Genomic DNA, 18,295 nt, shown 5'->3' with positions numbered 1-18,295 from the left:
ACTGTGACTTGGAGGAAGACTCCTCTGGGGCACACTCATAAGTAGTCACCAAACCCTTAGCCATCTCTTCTGATCTTAAACTCCTCTGGCCGGAGGCTGAAGTTCCCAAACCGCTTTCCACAGACTCCTCATAACCTGGATTTTTTTTTTTAATGGAGAACTTGGGAACACTGCAGATAGCAACAAAAATGGAGGAAAGCAATGTGGGGTGACTAGGAAGGTGTTCTCTCTGCCTCCCTCCTCAGCCTAGGGCCTCTTGGGGTGTCTGGATAACCCCAGCATGCCCTGTGGCTACCATAAGCCCACACTGCTGGGATAAGGTCTCGGGCACTGGTATCTCCCTTCCCGTCTATGTGCCATTTCATCCTGGCTTCAAAGGTGGGCTGGAGGGAGGAAGAGCACAGTAGAGATGTTCCAGGCATGGGCAGAAAGATAAGTGAGTGAGGCTGGAAGGAGACCATGACCCAGTGCCATACAGCAAGCCAACCTGTCAAGACAAAAGAGAAGGTGCTATCAGATAGATCCTAGTGATACGCACTGTTTAGGTACCCCTGATTGACACACACAGTCTCCGTAGTCCCTGGGGCTTCTCCCTTGTACCACCCATTGGGACTTAGCTGCTCTGTCCAGAGCCCAAGCTCCCTCCCCCTCTAGTTCCTTCCCTCCAGCCTGTCCTGGCCATCTTCCAGATGGGTTCCCTCCCACAGCTGACCTTTGCACCTCAGCCCTTCCCCTTCATGGTGAACCCTCACCTATCACTAGCAGAGATCTGCTCTATGAGGAAGTTGTCTCTGAGCTGCCTGTAGACCTGCCTATTGCACCTCCTTTCCTTGGGCCCACAGTAGGGCTTTTATGACCCAATTCCACTGCTTTGGCAGTTTTTGCAGCTCTTTCTCTGGAAGGTAGGATGATTGAACTGCTGTTTCCCTGGGAGCAGTGACTGGGGATGCTTCTTTGAGGGTATGAAGCAGAGGCTGTCACCAAAGTGACAAGTGAGGGACCTGAGATTTGGGGAGTGTTAGAGCAGTAAGAATCTTGGTTATCATCTAATTTTGTATCCTCAGATTCTTGTCTGTCTCAGGATCCTCTAGGGTCCCCAGCCCCAGTTTCCAGTTCTATCATTTGCAGCCAGGAACACGTAGGTGCCCCCAGTCCCAGGACCACTGATCACATATAAGCCCGCGTTTTATTGATGCGGGGACAAAAAAAATCCGACATAGGCACGCTGTGCCCAGTGTCTGAAAGTACTGGCGTAGGCTTGAACCCAAGAGAGCTGGCTCCTAAGAGTCCCCTACATTGGGTCAGCCTCCCATCCCTTCTCCTGAGTTCCCTGAGGACTCTGAGGGGCCCCAAGAAGAACATTCTAGCCACCTCTACTGGGAGGTTGGGGACTTGGCAGCATCGAACATCTTCTTGCGACCTTCCATGCCAGACATGGCCTCCACATTCTTCCTCCAGTCTCCAACCTCCACTGGCCGCTCCTGTGGGCAATCCGCAAACATGTCAAAACCTCACGGGGCCACAGGGGGAGCAAAGGTCCCTCAAGTTCAAGAGAAAGTGAATGGGAGAATATCTAGCTCCTCGGAGAGATAAGAAATCCTGATGCCCCTGCCCAGCATATGATACAAGATGAGTAGGCCAAACGGGAGCACAGAATGAGGCTGTCTGGATGGGAGGTTCTAGGTAACTTTCAGGGGGGTCACAAAGCTGGTTCCCAGTATATGACAGGCAAACCTCTCCTCTAAGCCCCACAACACCCTCCTATGTGACACCCTGCAGTTCAAGGTCACCTCCTCCAAGAAGCCTTCCCTGATTCATTTAACTTGTTTTCAATTTTGTCAGCATACTACCTGGCCTGTCGATCTTCACTAAGCTCCCTGGGCCAGAGAGATTACTCTCTCACCATTCTCCTCACAGCCTGTCAGTTCTAGATGTGTACTGTGAGGCCAACAAACTTGAAGCGGCTGTTGGCTAGGAAAGTCACTGAACTCGGTTCTCCAATTTCTATGCTCTCAGGTTCACATAGCTGAAGTGACGGGACAATGGTCACCCCTTAACAGATACGGGGAGCGAGTTTCCCAGTCAGCCTTTCTCATGTCCCATTGTCCCCTCAGACTGGAGGCAGTCGGGTCTGCTCTCTCCTGACCCCGGCCTCCTAGGGGGTTCTAGAATATTCTGATTCACACACTGACTAGAGCACCTCAGGCTGCTGAAGGTTGTGTGAGACAGGGCAGGCACAGGCACCCACAGTGGGTGGGTCGGAGGAGAGTGGTCCTCACCTTTTCTGTGTCTTCTTTCTTCACAGACTTGAGGTTGGCCCGCAGATCCATGGACACCTTGTGTTTGGAACCCAGTAGGGCTCGGAGCATGGCATCGGCTGAGACACGGACCCGGCGCAGGGGCGGACGCTTGAACTTCCCACGGAGGTCCAGCACCTTCAGCTTCAGGTCCTTGATCTGTAGGAGGGAAGGAGCCAGGCTCTGTGGCAGGAAGGCTAGACCTAGAGCTCTCTTACTGAGGATCCAACTACTAGGCTTCCAGCTAGAACCATCCTACAAGTGCCCCCGGCTCCAAGCCAGACTGAGGTGCTGAGACTCTCCTAGTCTACACGTGCTAAATGTGCTAAATAAACGTTTACAGATTAAGCCCGCTAGTTAACCTCATCCCCTCCCCATCAGCAACCCTCGAATAAATGAAAAACCAATAAACCTTTATTCTGATTTGGGAGCCTTGTGTGGAGTGTGAACTGCTTTCTCCATTCCTCCCCCCCTCCCCGTCTTTAGCTCTTGCTACTCAGCCCTGCCCAGGGGGTCTGCACAGCAGCTGAGCCTTGACTGACACACCAGGTAGAAAAGCCCTAAATCCTACACCCTGATAATCCCAAAGTGCAGTCCACAAGAGAGTTTAATGGTATCACACAGCATCCAGGCGAGCACGGTAGCGGAGGGAAGTTTGCTCACCTTGGGCCAGTGCTCAGAAGCAATGTTCATGACTGGTCCTAATGCACACACCCCATGATGAAGGGCTGAGTCCCACAGTGGGAACCAGAGCGCAGCGTGCATACGAGGACCCTCCCCCCATTTTGTGTCCTGAGCCAAACAAGTTCTAAGCCTTTGTGAGTCTCCGATGTCCTCATTTGTCAGGGTCAGGTAATAGCCCCCATGTCACCCACAGGCATGTAGGGAGGATCAAAGGATTCAGCACACTTGAAAGCCCTTCACAAACGTAAGATGTCATTAGCAGACATCTGATTACTTGTGTGGGTGAGGGAAGCCGGCAGGCTTCTGAAGCGTTCATGTGGCAGGTGGGGAGGAAGTTTGTTCTTTTCATGTGTTGCTCTCCTTGCTCATCTCCGGGCCTACAGTGTTAGGGTGGAAAACTAAAGCTTCATGCTGAGAGACTGCCTGCAAGGCCCATAGAAACGGGCGGGCCACACCAATGCCCACTGCAGCCACGCTGTCTTGCCTGGGCTCACCTCTCTCGTGTTGTGGAGGCATTTGGCCTCAATATCATAGCGCTCCTCGTCCACCACCTCCACCTTGGCATGGAGCTCCCGGCACAAGTCCTGAGGAGGAGATGAATGGCAAGAGAGTGGAGGAGAGGGGGGAGGGCCGCCAGTTCCAGCCTCCCTTTTCTGTCTGCACACAGAGCATGCACCTTTGTCACTGAGGTTGCCTAGGCACAAACTCATCATCTTTACATATATGAATCCATGGAGACAGGACAGACAAGACCCACACTGTCAAACCAGACAAAATCCCAAGACAGAGAAGGGGAAATGGACACTAAGCCCCACCCCTAACCAAAGAGCTATCTGCAACTGATACCTGCGGAGAAAGGGGAAAGCTGTTTTCTTCTAAAGGGGGAGGGGCATCACTGGGCTTATTGAGTGCCACGCCCAGGAGCAGCTGGCCAACACAGCCCCACCCACCTCTCTCTCTCCAGGGTCTCACTGTGGAGCTCTGTCTTGGCTCACTCTGTAGACCAGGCTGGCCTCGAACTCACAGAGATCGGCCTGCCTCTGCCTCCAGGGTGAGATGGGGATTAAGGGGGAGCACCACCACACCCAACCTGATTTCTTTGCTTGCTTGCTTACTTCTGTTTTAGCTTTCATGTTTTGTTTTTTATTGTTTTCCTTGTTCGGTTGGTTTTTGTTTTTTTATTTTAAGAGAGAAAGAACATAAAGTTAGGTGGCCAGGGAGCTGTGAAGAATCTAAGAGTTGGAGGGAGAAAAATTTGAACAGGGTACATTGTATAACGCTATTTTGAAAGTGTTTTTAATTCACAACCCTCCAACCTCTACCTCCTGAGTATTGGGGTTTACAAGTACATGCCTCAGCATTAGGTTCATAGATATTTAAATTTAAAAAAAAGTTTTCTTATTATAAAAGTAATTTAAATTAATAGTGGAAATTTTGAAAACTATATATTGGACAAAAATAATAAAATTAAAATAGTTATTTCCGTGGGAGACACATGGACATATTTTCACCTGGTCTTTTCTCTGCAGTCCCTGGCATTAAAGCAACTACTAACAGTTTAAAAAAGAAAAAAAAAAACAAAACAGCAAAAGACTTGGGACTAGAGAAATTGGCTCAGCGGTTGAGGGCACTGGCTATGCTTCCAGAGGACCTGGGTTCAAATCCCAGCAACCATACGGCAGTTCACAACTGTCTGTAACTCCAAGATCTGACACCTTCACACAAATACGCACGCAGGCAAAACACCAATGCACATAAACTGGAAATAAATAAACTATCTTTAAAAATTACAGATCATCCTGAAGGGGTACAAATCTTTAATGGAATGGGCCATGTGAAATCCTACCCATCCCCCAGTCCATCCCATATCACTGTACCAGCTGATGGAAAAACGGTCCCTGTTTCTACCCAGCCAAGCCCATTCTCTCCCCTGCAACATCCCTCTCAAGCCTGTAAAATGGGACGTCTTGTCATCACTTCAAGGGCAGTTATGAGACTGGTTTGGGCGCACCTTGCAAGTCACATAGCTGTGTTGTTAGTTCAAGGTCGACAGAGGGTCCCTTACATAAGGCACGGAGCCCAGCCCGCCAGGTTTACCTGAAGGGCGCTGAGGGAAAGGCCGCGGGTCTGCAGGGTGGGAATGCGCTCCGAGAGATAGCGCACCTTCTCGGCCTCTCGCTCCTCGTGTTCCTGCTCCCAGCATTCCTTGGCCTTGGCTAGCATCAGACTCTGAAAAGAACAAAGCCACTGAGCCAGGGTCGGTTCCTCGTGTTCCTGTCTCCCTTTTCCCTCCCTTTTGTCCCACAGAGCTCCAGAGAGTGAAACAAACCAAAACGAACCACATCTCTTCCTCTCCCTCCACCAAGAGTCCTACCCCAGTGTAGTTCCTGTTGCCTCTTAGGCACCCAGGAGGGGCAGGATACAAGTCAAGGGTTCCCCATCAGCTTTGGCAAGGGCCAGAGCTTCTTCTTTTACTCTTGGTTTCTCTCCTTGCTGTCCCTGCCCTCCGAATCCCTTAGAGTCTGCACGGCTGCCCTTCCATCTCCCATGGGACCAGGCTCACCTTCAGCATGAGTTTACGGGAGGCAGTGATTTTGGATTTCCTCTGGGGGATGAGAAAGAGACCGATGGTGAGGCAGGGGCTACAAAACTGATTTCTTCATCACTACCCAGAATCCTCTGCTCACTTTGGGGCTTTTAAAGCCCATCTTTGCGACTGAACCAGTCAAGTTCAGAGAACACTGTAGTCGGCTACCTTGACCTAGGGGCTGAAGCCCCACCTTCCAGTCCTGACTCTGCTGCCTGCAGGATCCTGCGGGAGGATGCAGATGTGCCTCCACAGGTACCTCCGCATCTGCAGAGGAACATGCTGACAGCTGTGATTAGTCCATAGGTCCAGCGAGACCGCATGAGGGTACATAGAGATGTGCAACCTTCGTGAAAAGCCTAAAACAGGCATATATGCCTTAGCACTCCAGGTGATAATGCAGCTGTATGCTCTTTCCTGCCAGAGATACATGCTGCATGTGTCCCAGAGAAGTGAAGGTCGTCTGTGTGGGCGTCAAAACTACCTTAAGAGTTACCTTCATCCACATAGATCTCCAGGAGACAAAAACTGTTTTGTTCTAGTCAAAACGAGCAGGCAAATTCTTGATGACCAAAGAGATATGTTTTAATAACTCCTAGTATGTCTCCTCCAAAGCCCAGCATGGTGGGTCATATGTGTAACCTCAGCAATCAGGAAGCTAAGACAGAGGCTCACATGGTGAGGACCATCATGAATGCTCACAGGCTACATAGAAGAACCTATCGAAAAGAATTCTTCAAGGCCCAGTCCTGTGACAGTGTCTCCCAGCATGGTGAAGGTGACAGAGACACCTCTCTGCTGACTAATGGGCTTATGAGGCTTGGGAGCCCTTGCATCTCTCCTGGATTTTCTCTTCGCTGCTCCCATGGAGGAACCTGCTATATCCGGTGTGATCCTCCCTGGGAGAGCACAGGTATGGTTTGCTCTTGCGGTATGTCAGGTCGGTGTGATGAGGCTCTGTGGGGGTGACTGGGAGAGGTAGTGAGTGAGCTTTAACACACTGAATGTATGACTCCCGATCTACTCCCCGGTGGCTTATCTTTTTATCTTTGAAAGCCTACGCTCCAGGCAATGAGAGAAACAACCAGTTGCCGTGACCATGACAACGCCTGGTTCACCCTCCCAGATACTCTGTGGGGAACGGTCTTTTGCAGTCTCGTTTTTCCACCACTCACTGAGTACACGGTCTCCTCGTCTAAACAGCGGTCCCCAGGAATTCACTCTGATAGGAGCCTCACCAAAACTGAGGGGCTCATACGGTCACTGGAAAATGCTTTATTCGCTTCTCGCTCAGACTGGTCCAGGCCAAGTCTCCCCTCTGTCAGTGACATTAACCTCACCACTTGAGTCAGCACACCAACTTTCCTTCAGCCCTAACCCTGGACTACATGCAGGCTGTGTTCTCTACGGCCTGAAGAAATCTGGATTGCAGTGTCCAGAGTCAAGGTGTCCACGGTCCTGGGAGGAACCTAAGGACACACCTGCATTCCCTCCTCAGTGTTCAACCGTAGCCTTCACCTTACAGATACGTTTTTGCACGGCACCAGCTTTGTAAGAGGCAGAATAAAGCCCCTGGGGATGCAGGAGCTTTGGGGAAGGACAAAGGGTGAACTTTTGCTTGTGGCCCCAGCCACATGAGGACCTGGGAGGGGCATCCTGGGAGCTCTGCAACTGAGTACGTGGCATCTCTATTTTCTGCTTCTCTTCTCCTGGAGTTTTCTCAGTCACTGGCATCCTCATTCCTATCTTGGCTTTGACCCATCTCCATCCTCTCCTCAGACCCAGCCCATCTCCATCAGTTAGAAGAACTAATCAATGCAGAGAAACCCCAAACACCACTCACCTCACTTTATGCATCCGTCATGGGAGGAACCGGAAGGAAGAGCAGAAAGAACACAGAGTGAGTGGGAACTAAATACAAGACCTGGGCAACAACAGAACTGAACAGACCTGCTTCGGGGGAAGGGACAGGTAACAACAACATGTCTGAAAGGCACCAACCATGGGAGAGGGGAACCCCTTCAGTGGTCAGCAAACAAGGAGAAAAGCTCAACCACCTCCTGAGCTGCTATTCATTCCTTTGGGAAGATGCTGGTCATTCAGAGTTGTAGGGGGATGTAGTGGGAGGTCTCGTGAGCTTTGACAGAGGACCACAGTTGATACAAAAGCTTCCATCAATGGACATGAAGTCCCAAAGCTCCTTTCATCCTCCTCGCCCACGTGGTGTTGTAGCCTAGTGTGTTGGGTTCTTTGATCCATATTGATCTAACTCTGAACCATATAGGCCAGACATTTACTCCAAGTACATTCCTTCTGCTCAGCTGAGGGAGCTCCTGGACACCTTAGGGAAACAGTCAGAGCTGGCCAGGCACTGAGGTTCACCCCTATCTCAGGAGCTTCTGCTGGGAGTAGCTTAGGAGGGGGGTGAGCCTCAGCTGTGAGGATGAAGTCTGTGGGGGAAGGGGCGAGCCTCCCAGGAGGGAGGGAAACAACTTACACTTCTGGCATGGTGGCAGCAAGGGGGCACCTAGAGGGGGACAGAGGAATCATTAATGAAGAAGCTGTACCTCTTGCTGTAAACCCCCAGTAGGTGTGGGGACAGCCGGAAGACATCAACGAGATATTAGGTTAACCTACTACGAAGACAACAGCCCCCCATGACCTCTGAAAGCCTAAGACATTTACAACTGGCAACTTCCAGAAAAATTCTGCTGACTCTGGTGCAGGCCAGAATGGAATCTGTAGATGCCGTGTTTGGAAAGTGAGGACGGAACTGGACCGGGAGAGCCTTGAACACGCAGCTGAATTCAGACTTCACCTGTGGATCAGGACACCGAGAAGGTGCAGAAACAGAACATAATGGAAGCTGGTGTGCATGCATCTGGGTGCCTGGTGGCCCAGCTCCAGAGGTGCCATCCATTCCACAGTGCCTAGCAGCCCTGGGCAGATGGCAGGAAGCCCTGAGCCAAAAGGGCTGCTGCTGCTGCTGCCCCCTTTTTCTTCTTCTTCTTCCTCCCCCTCCTTCTCCTCCCCTTCTTCATTTTGGGGGGGGTTGGTTTTTTGAGACAGCTTTTCTCTGTATAGCTCTGACTGTCCCGGAACTCACTCTGCAGACCAGGCTGGCCTGGAACTCAGAGATCCTCCTACCTCTACCTCTCAAGATTAAATCTCTAGATTAAAAGTGTGAGTCACCACCACCCTGCTAGTAGTGTTCTTAGTATTTAGCCCTTGAACCTTTTATTCAAACCAGATCTTACTTGGAAGCAAAGCAGGTTCAACCCCTAAGTAACAACGAGTCTGGTTAAAGAAGCCAGCACAGCCGTCCAGGAGCCTCTGAGAGAGCAGCTGTGGAGAGTCCATGTTTAGATTTCCATCATGAACCTATTTTGAAGCACTACCAGGACTCTTCAAGGTGCCCACCAATAATGCCATTCCATAGCTACCCTGCTTGTGCACATGAAGAACCTCCCTGAGCCCAGTGACTAGGCTTGGCTCTCCTGGCCTGGATCCCAGCCTGTTAGAAAGCCTTGCACCTAAGCCTCTATGTTCATGCGAAGAGGGGCTAGGTGGGAGGTGACCCTAGAGTCTCAGCTGTCCCCAGAGGGGCGCAGGGGAAGAGATGTGGGAGCCATTCATGCATTCTCAAGATGCTTAGCTGAAATTAGGTTTTATACACAGCTGCTGATTCCAAGGGCTCTGCTCTTCTGAAGACACGGGGAGAAGTCCAAAAAGAGACACTAGCTGACAACAGAGCCACCCCTCCCACGTCTGTCTGGCCTGTGGGAATGCGAGTCTCAGCTGAGTAGGTCTTGCATCTGTCTCCCTAGAATGTGCTTCACCCTGGTGGGCATTTAGCCATGGCTGTCCTTCCTCTATGCCTTAGCCCACTGTCAGCACTGTGGGGCCCACTGCCGGGGCCAGCCCGGGCCTCCTGCCAAGCTCCAGGCAGTCCCTAACTGCCTCACTGACAAATGCCAGGCCCAGGGGTCCCACACCAAGCATGAGGCCCTGACCTGTGCTCTGACACCCACCAGGCAGGAGCCCCTTGACAGGCTTCTGTGGAAGAGAAGCCGGGGCCTGATTAGAAGCCAGGATGTAGATAACAGGGAAGCTGGAAGGGCCGAATTCCATCTGCACCACAAGTGGAAAGCAAGGAGATAACAGAAAACACAGAGCTGGAAGGAAGGGAGCAGACTCAGGCCTGACTCAAGGCTCACCTTCCTGGCCCTGAGGCCCTTGGTGAGGAAAGGCTCTCGGCTTTCCACACCAAGCCTGCAGATTTAAGGATGAGTGTGTAAATCTTATGTCAGACACAGCAGAAAGAAAGGAACTGACCTTCCTGGTAGAAATGCAAACATCACACTCTATCCTCGCTTCCCACCTCTGACCTTGGAACTTAGTTCAAGGGCACCCCCATCCCTCCCCACCCCCGAACAGGGTGTTAACAAGCTAAACTCCCAAGCTTGTGGCCAGGAAGTCCAGCATTAGAACCACTTAGGATCCATGACTTGGGGTAGGGACTGCCTTTAGCCCAACCCTCCTCCCAACATCACACTGTAGACATCTTGCTAGCTTAATGTACTCACAAGCTCTTGTGTCCCCACCCCAGACACTGTGGTCATCCACACCCCCACCCCCACCAGCTGATCTCAACAACTCCTTCTACCACCCAGAGCCAGAAACAGTGGAGAGGCATGGTGGTCTGTCTTTACCTATTCTCGTCCTGTGCAGATGAGACAAGAGAGCTCAAAGCACCTGTCGGAGAGAAAGGACAAAGAAACGAGATGGTCTCTTTGGTCAGCTGGGCCTCTGGACTGTCTCCTCAGCATCCAGCATGCCAGCCATCTTCTTGTCCTGTTGCTGCAGACACTGACCATTGTCGTTCCCCCCCCCCCCAGGTTTCTCCTGAATACGATGCCTTAGCTTTCAGGTCCCCAGGGCCACCCCTCCATCCAGTAGCCCTGTCCTTCCTGCCACTGGCTGCAGTCCCTCATGAGAGCATACTCCACTGGGCTCTGCTTTGGGTTCCTGAGGAATATGTTGGACAGTTCTTTCTCTCCCAGTCTGACTGCCCACAGCATCGTACAGGAGAGATGCCATCTGATAGGACAAAAGGCCAGGAGACTTAGAGTATTCTGCCAACAAACCTACTTATCCAAATAAGAAACATCTCTGTCGCCCGAACTTCATTTCCCCTTTAAACAAAACCTCACCTCTCTATTCAGCCCTGCCCAGGTCCACGGTCAGTGCTGTAGACACTTACCTAGTTCAGTCCTCGTGGAGCTAGGCTGACCTGAGCCTCACCACAGACTGCAGCTTGTGGGGGCAGAGCTGAGGGCAGGCTATGAAAACCGTGGCCTCCGGCAACTGGCCAGTAAAAATAGAACAGCCACTGCCCCTCCTGCTGCCCCTCCTTCCCACCCCCTCCCACCATGCACACCTCGAAGGGCAGATACGTGCTGAAGCGTATACCACAGGCACACAGACTTAGAGGATAGTGCATGTGCATCAGGAGCGTACACAAACCTTGCACACCCAAAGCCTTTGACTTGAGGGAAAAACAGCACTCACCTGGGGGAGGGCAGAGAGGGGAAGATTAGACTGGGTGTGGAGCTGAACAGGAAGGGGAATGAAGGGTATCAGGGCACTGGGAGGCCTGAGGAACCATTACAGACCAGGGAGGGAGCCAGCAGGCAGACCCTTCCTCTCCAGCCAAGACATGTAGACATGTAACTGCAGAGCATGCTCCCAAACCCTCAGAAAGCCAAAGACCTAAGTGTGCCTCTGGTGCCAGTGAGACAGGAGGGTGCCTGCAGGGTTCTGGGGGCCCCCAGAGCATGTTTCTGGAGTTCAGCAGGGTCACAGTAGCAGAAAGGCCACCTTTACGTTCTTGGATGCTTGCAAATCTGTAGACTTCTATCCACCTCTTCAGATGGGCTTTAAGGAATCTCCAGTGTCCGGGTTCTAAGACGCACTCCACATTCCATTTCTTGAACGCAGGGAGACTAACAGTCTATTCCCCGCATAACCTTCATGTCAACGAGAGCCTGACTGCAGGGCCACACCTGTTTCCTGGGTATTTTTAGGACTGTTGATGAACACATAATACCCACCCTATAGTCAGAGAAAGACAATGCCTGCTATGTTAATCCGGTGGCTATTATAGTCAGTCATCTTGTGGGCCAAGATCCCAGGTTAGGCAGGACAGACAGAGCACTGACCCCTCTGGGAAGCCAGAAGTAGGCTCACAGAGGGAAGGAGTAGGAAGGCAAGGGTGAGCTAAGGAGGTGTATTTCCAGTGCCCATAAAGAAGAACTAACCTGCCATGGGGACACTAATATTCTGATGCCTAACAGAGATGGTTCCAAGCCTGTTCTTCACCGGTCACATTCGAGAAGCCTCTTGCTGATGGCTGCCTGGGAGAAAGGAAAGGGTGTGAGAAAAGATGGGGCAAGGCCATAGCATTCCAATAGAGAGGCTGGGGTAGAAAATAGACAGCCATTAATCCACGTGGGGCAGCTGCAGAGGAGGAATTTAGGAACTCTGTGGAAGGGTCCACTGAGGCTTGCTCTCTCTTCTCTCTCTCTCTCTCTCTCTCTCTCTCTCTCTCTCTCTCTCTCTCTCTAAGTTTGGTGTGTGTTCTCATGTGTACGGTGCATATATAACTGTGTGTACAGAGGTTCATTGATAATTGTGTAGGCCAGAGTCAACCTGGGGTACTACTCAATGGGAACATCTGTCATATTTTTAAAGATGGAGTCTCTCTTTGGGACCTCTGGGTCACTGAGCCAGCTAAGCTATTTTCCCAGGGAGCCACAGAGACAGGCCTGACTCCGGGTGCTGAAGTGATTTCCCCAGCTTTTGATATGGGGTGCTAAGGATCAAATTCAGCAGACAGCAAGCATTCTAAACAATAGACCATCTCTCCAGCACCTACCATAGATTTCTTCTAAGACTTCACACTGAAAATGAGTTATCTGCATGAATTCATCTAGCGTTTTGAAAAGAAAAATAAAGATAATGTGGCAAAACACACGAAAGGATCAAAAGAAACCAAGAATCAGGTGACCATAAGCTTACAGCAAGTCACTATGGATGTAGACCACCCAGGAGGTGTCCTGTCTGTGAGGGGTCTTGGGAAAGGCAGGACCTGGATCCTCTTGTGTTAGGTCCCAGTGTCCTGCTTCAATTTTCTTCTTCCCTCCACACCATGTGCTCCAAGCACCTAGCTCTCTCCTTCAGGTCCACCCCAACTCACGACTCCAATTCTGCACTCTGGCCCCAATTCTGGCTTTGTACGTTAGATAGACCCACAGATTTTTTGGGGGTCTATCTCTTGATATCACTCAGAAATGGCCTTCAAAACTAGGCCTGTGGGCTGTAGAGATGGTTCAGCGGTTAAGAGCAATGACTGCTCTTCCAGCAGTCCTGAGTTCAAATCAGAGCAACCACATAGTGGCTCACAACCATCTGTAATGAGATCTGATGCCTTCTTCTGGTGTGTCTGAAGACAGCTACAGTGTACTTATATATAATGAATAAATAAATATTTGTTTTAAAAGCTAGGTATATATATATATATATATATATTTCAATGCATACTAACAAACCTTTAAGAAAATCAAGTACTGACAAAAATATACTCATATATTTTTATGCCAAAATGCTTTTAAAAATCTGTACATGTATCTGTTTTTAAAATAAAGTTGTAAAAAAAAAAAAAAAAAAAAAAACTAGGTCTGTTATGGCCTGTGGGTGCTTGTACAAGTTCCAGTTTCCCTGAGCATAGAAGTGGGTACAGAGGTCTTCAGAGCCACCCACAGGTAGGCCCTGTAATCTCTAGCAGGAGTCCTCTGTCTAGCTAAAGGTTCACTCCATCCATCTCTGCTCTGCTACCCCAATCACTGCCCTTACCAAGGCGCCTGTTATTTTCCCCCAAACCTCCTTGCTTACACTTCCTTTTCAGTTCCCACCTGTTCCAGTTCCCACCTGTTCCAGTCCCCACCTGTTCCAGGTCCCACCCACTTCCCATTCTGCCTCTATAGGAGAAGTAGCTATCAAAGATCCTTTTAATGATTTATTTATTTATTCTATAAATGTACACTGTAGCTGTCTTCAGACACACCAGAAGAGGGCATCAGATCTCATTACAGATGGTTGTGAGCCACCATGTGGTTGCTGGGATTTGAACTCGAGACCTCTGGAAGAGCAGTCAGTGCTCTTAACCACTGAGCCATCTCTCCAGCCCCCTCCTGGTGCTAACCTAACCCACAGCTCTCAGAGCTCTCCTTTGCTTTCCTGGGGATGACCACTTGCTACATACATGTTCTAGTGACTCCCAGATTAACCTCCAGTTTCTACTCTCTGCAGCAGCCTAAAGTACCTCACTTCCACCCCCATCTCGGCATTATCTCCAACTTTAATGCCAACCTTCCAGAACCTAACCTAAATAAAAGCTCAAGGGCTAAATAAGCTTGCTCCCCAGGGCCCTTAGAACCTTTCTCATTGGTAAGCTGGTTTAGGAGTATGCCATGACCTTAAGGGAGCCTGGCTTCCAAGGGACTCCCCATTGACTCTTGGAGAACTCCTGCACTGGACTGGTGATGAACTTCCATTAGCTTCTTAAAAAGTCCAGGGGGAAAAAGTCTAAGGCAACATTGGCAGAAATTGGGCTTCAAGGAAATGACCCCCACTGGCACGCCTTCTACGCCCCTCAACCGGATGAGAAATTAACAGGACAAAAGTGGAGCGTGGTGGTACATGCCTGTAACCCCAACACTTGGGACACTGAGGCAGGAGGATAGCTATGAGTTTGAGGACAGTTTGAGTTGGAAGGAGAAAACATTCCAGGAGTATCCAGGACTTTCTAGGTTGGGAGGGAAGGGTGGTTCAAGAAAGAGACTCAGAATAGGCTAGTGAAGAAGAAAACCTAGGTGGAGTATCCAGCCTTTGGTCACACTGGCTTCCAACGGCACTATTGCCTTTCCCAGGATGAGAAAGACTATAGGATATGGGAGGCAGTATCTAGCCAGAAGAGCTAAGGCCTACAAGGCCATGGGTAGCAGAGTCAGGGTCTGCCATCTCTGTGGAAGACACCTGTCAGCTAGCCCCAGCTGCCCTGACATTGTTTGGAAAGCAGAAGAACCTAAATTAGCAAGTGACAAAGCCAGCCCATTTGTCCTGCCAGCACCATGCCTCAGTGACAGCCAAGCAGGAGCCCCCTCTCCGTACCCACTCCACTCCGTGCAGAGCCTATCCAGCCGGGATCGGGTTGTCTACAGTGGACCCTGGGAGGGGGAGGGGAGGGGATGGAGGAAGAGAGGTTAGCCAGAACAAAGAAAGGCTGTCTGTCACTCCTCAGTTTTACGCTACAGATCAGCCTGTGTCCCAGGGCCTGTGTCTCTGGAGAGAGAGCCTAGCAGGTGAGTCAACACTCAAACTTGGAGACCGACGGCCTCACTCCCAGCAAATCTGATCTGGTGTAACTTGAGCGGTTTGACCCTTGTGAGATTCCGTTTCCTCATCTATAAAATGAAGATAATAATAGTGTCTACCTCAGAGGGTTGCTGTGGGGCTGCAGTGAGGTAATGTGTACAAAGGGCTTTGCAGAGGTCTGGCATGAGGCAAGCGCTTAGCCGACATTAAGTTCTTTGTGTGTTCTGGTTTCTTCTGTGCTTGGGATTGGATCCAGGGCGGCAAGTGGGGCTAGGGAAACACTCGGCCACGGTGCTCTTTCCCTGCCCTTTAGTGTATCCCCACCGAAGCCTCCGACTTACTCAGCGATGGGCATTGTTATCAAACTCATCACAGCGATGAGGAAACGGAACTCCCAGTAAGTGAGCAACTTTACACAATGACCCACAGCAAGAGGAGGCCCAGTCAAAAATTACACCCCGGTGCCTGGTAACAGCCTGGTACACACGAACTGTTCCGTAAACACTCTAATGTTTATTTCTTCAGTGTGTGCTCAACTTCAGCTTTTTCTACTGCGATTTTGAATGGACCAGTCTTGGGACCCAAGCTCCCTGAAACCGAATGTGCTGCTTTGTATTACTGATTCTTATCGGAGGTCTGTCTGTGTCTGTGGAGCCAGAAATAGTTCACAGCCTCTGTTCTCAGCTCTAAGACTCCAAGAGGAGGAAGCTTTTCTTTGTGCTACAGGGATGCCTGGGGGGTGGGGTGGGAGCAGAGAGGGAATGGGGGGGTAGCAAATGGATAAACCCACCCAGAGAGGCGGTGGGAACCTTCAAGCTCCAGCAGGCTCTAGAAGCAGCTGGGTGGCCCCCGCTACCTAAAGCCCGGCTGCGGCTGCTGTTTCTCACACACTCTCGGCTACCTCCCACGCCTCGGACTTCCTCCCACACCCTCTGCCCAAACCTGTTGTCTCACTTCTCCCTCTGGCTCCCTGCTCCTTGAGCTAAGCCTGACTCCTTTCCGCCCTAAATCTGTCTCAGCCTCTCTGCCTACGTCCTGACTCCTGCCATAGGCTGTGATGGACGGACAAGGGGCACCCTAAGCAGACCCCACTCTTCACCCCAGGCTGCCTCCAAGTTGTCATCTGGGACCTCGTGCCTAGGGCTGGGCCATGCCTTGGCAGATCCCTGCAGAACAGGCTGCCTGGCCAGAAATCCCCATAATAAGTAGGTATGGTTCGGGGCTGCACCTCTGTCAGGCACGAGAAAGGGGCGTGGGGCGTGGAAATGGAGAGAGCTTGCAAACCAGGTGTGGGTGCCACCCTTCACAAACAAATTCTGTTTTAGACTTGCGTATGAACAGTCAGTAAACCTGGGAACTGGGACACCAGGTCAGCACGCGGCTCTCCCAATGCTGCCTCGCCCCACCCACTGCCTATGCCTAGTTCGACACCTCCACCCCAAGTTAACGATCACAACTCCCAGGCCTCTCCTATGGTATTTCCAGCCTGTCCTGAAGTCTGTCCCGCACCCTATCCTGTCCACTTGACTCTGTAGAAACCCAGACTCTGGTTTCTGTATCTGAGCCTTTGAGCTTGCAGGCTTCCAGAGTCAGTCGGTATGTTGATTCCCTCTAATACTGCTGCCCCACCACACACACACACACACACACACACACACACACACACACACACACATACACACACACACACTCACATACTCACACACACACACTCTCTCTCACATACTCACACACACACATAACACACACACACACTCACATACTCACATACTCACACACACACACACTCTCTCTCACATACTCACACACACACATAACACACACACACACACACTCACATACTCACACACACACACTCTCTCTCTCTCACATACACACACACACACTCTCTCTCTCACATACACACACACACACACTCTCTCTCTCACATACTCACACACACACACACACATAACACACACACACACACACTCACATACTCACACACACACACTCTCTCTCTCTCACATACACACACACACACTCTCTCTCTCACATACACACACACACACACTCTCTCTCTCACATACTCACACACACACACACACATAACACACACACACATACTCACACACACACACACATACTCACACACACACACACACACTCTCTCTCACATACTCACACACACACACACACACATCACACACACACACACACACACACACACACACACACACACGTAGCTAGCTCTCCCTCCCAGACCTGCTTGCCTCAGCTCTCTAGGCTTCCTTCTACACAGATCACCTGGTTCTAGGCATTGTGTGCTTTAGCTTTCGGGTGTACCCAGTCTACCTTTCCTCTGGGAACATTGCCTCAAGGGGAAGATGACAGGGTCTTTATTCTCTATCTGCCTGCCCCTGCAGGATTCAACGTGGTGTGTAACAGATCGAGCCCATGCTAGCCCAGTGATTTTTTTTTTCCTAAACCACGATGCCTCAGAATGTGCCAGAAGGCTTGTTAAAGCCTAAGTTCTGGTCCTCAACCTTAAGTTTCTACTTCAGCAGGGCCGAGGCAGGTCCAGAAATGTATGTGTTTAACAAGGTCAGGCTGGTATTGTTGGTCTGAGACACAATTAAGAATCTCAAAAGGTCCCCTTCTGGGCAAACACAACATGGGGTAAAAAATGCCCAAGTGTAGCCTGAGTTTGCCTCAAAGCAGACCTTAGATGTGGGTATAGAGTAACAGCTCTGATGACCCGTCCTCCCATACCACCATCCTGTGTCCAGAGAATTGTGTGGGTCCCCAGGTGCCCCATTTCTCAGCTATGCAGGTGTGTTCGGTCAGCTGACCATGTTAGAATTCTGTAAGTAGCAGGCACTGGCAGAAAAGCCACACCCAGACCTCCAGAGGGGCCCAGCTTCTGGCCTCCCCTTCCGCACTCTCCACCCCCTGTGGAGCAGTACCTGAGGAACAGAAATAATTGTCCCTTTTGTCACCAGGAGGAGCTTTGTCCTGGGGCTTAGAAGCTAAGAGCAAGGTCAGGAGGATAGAGTCCCTGACTGTGCCGCTCCTGGCCAGTGTTTAGACAGAAGCAAAGAGGAGAAGGCAGGCTGTAGGAGAAAGGGAGCCTCCTAACTTTAAGAGTGTAATGCTAGAGCTGGGTGTTGTGGCACACACCTTTAATCCCAGAACAAAGGCAGAGGCAGGCAGATCCCTGAGTTCAAGGACAGGCTGCTCTGAGTGAGTTACAGGACAACCAGGACTACACAGAAAAATAAACTGTCTTGAAAAATAAACATATATCTAAATG

The 18,295-nt window shown here is 50.7% G+C and overlaps 1 protein-coding gene across 2 annotated transcripts; it reads right to left on the bottom strand.

Annotated features, from left to right (window-relative positions):
- Positions 1-131: 131 nt before the first annotated feature.
- Positions 132-10,904, bottom strand: TNNI1 (troponin I1, slow skeletal type). Of its 2 annotated transcripts, XM_080918250.1 has the most exons (9): positions 10,832-10,904; positions 10,281-10,323; positions 8,062-8,095; positions 5,545-5,586; positions 5,079-5,210; positions 3,476-3,565; positions 2,280-2,456; positions 1,372-1,481; positions 132-487 (listed from the first exon to the last, which is right to left on the bottom strand). In XM_080918250.1, exons 4-8 carry the CDS (start codon positions 5,551-5,553, stop codon positions 1,374-1,376), a joined length of 516 nt encoding a protein of 171 aa, XP_080774376.1. In that variant the 5' UTR covers positions 5,554-5,586; positions 8,062-8,095; positions 10,281-10,323; positions 10,832-10,904; the 3' UTR covers positions 132-487; positions 1,372-1,373. The 2 variants fall into 2 exon arrangements, with proteins under 2 accessions (XP_080774376.1, XP_080774377.1); XM_080918251.1 differs by lacking the exons at positions 8,062-8,095; positions 10,281-10,323; positions 10,832-10,904 and adding an exon at positions 7,412-8,031.
- Between the last annotated feature and the right edge of the window lie 7,391 nt (positions 10,905-18,295).

Source organism: Micromys minutus (assembly GCF_963924665.1).
Source record: "Micromys minutus genome assembly, chromosome: 6".
Taxonomy (NCBI): Eukaryota; Metazoa; Chordata; class Mammalia; order Rodentia; family Muridae; genus Micromys; species Micromys minutus.
This window is presented reverse-complemented; position numbering and strand designations above follow the sequence as displayed.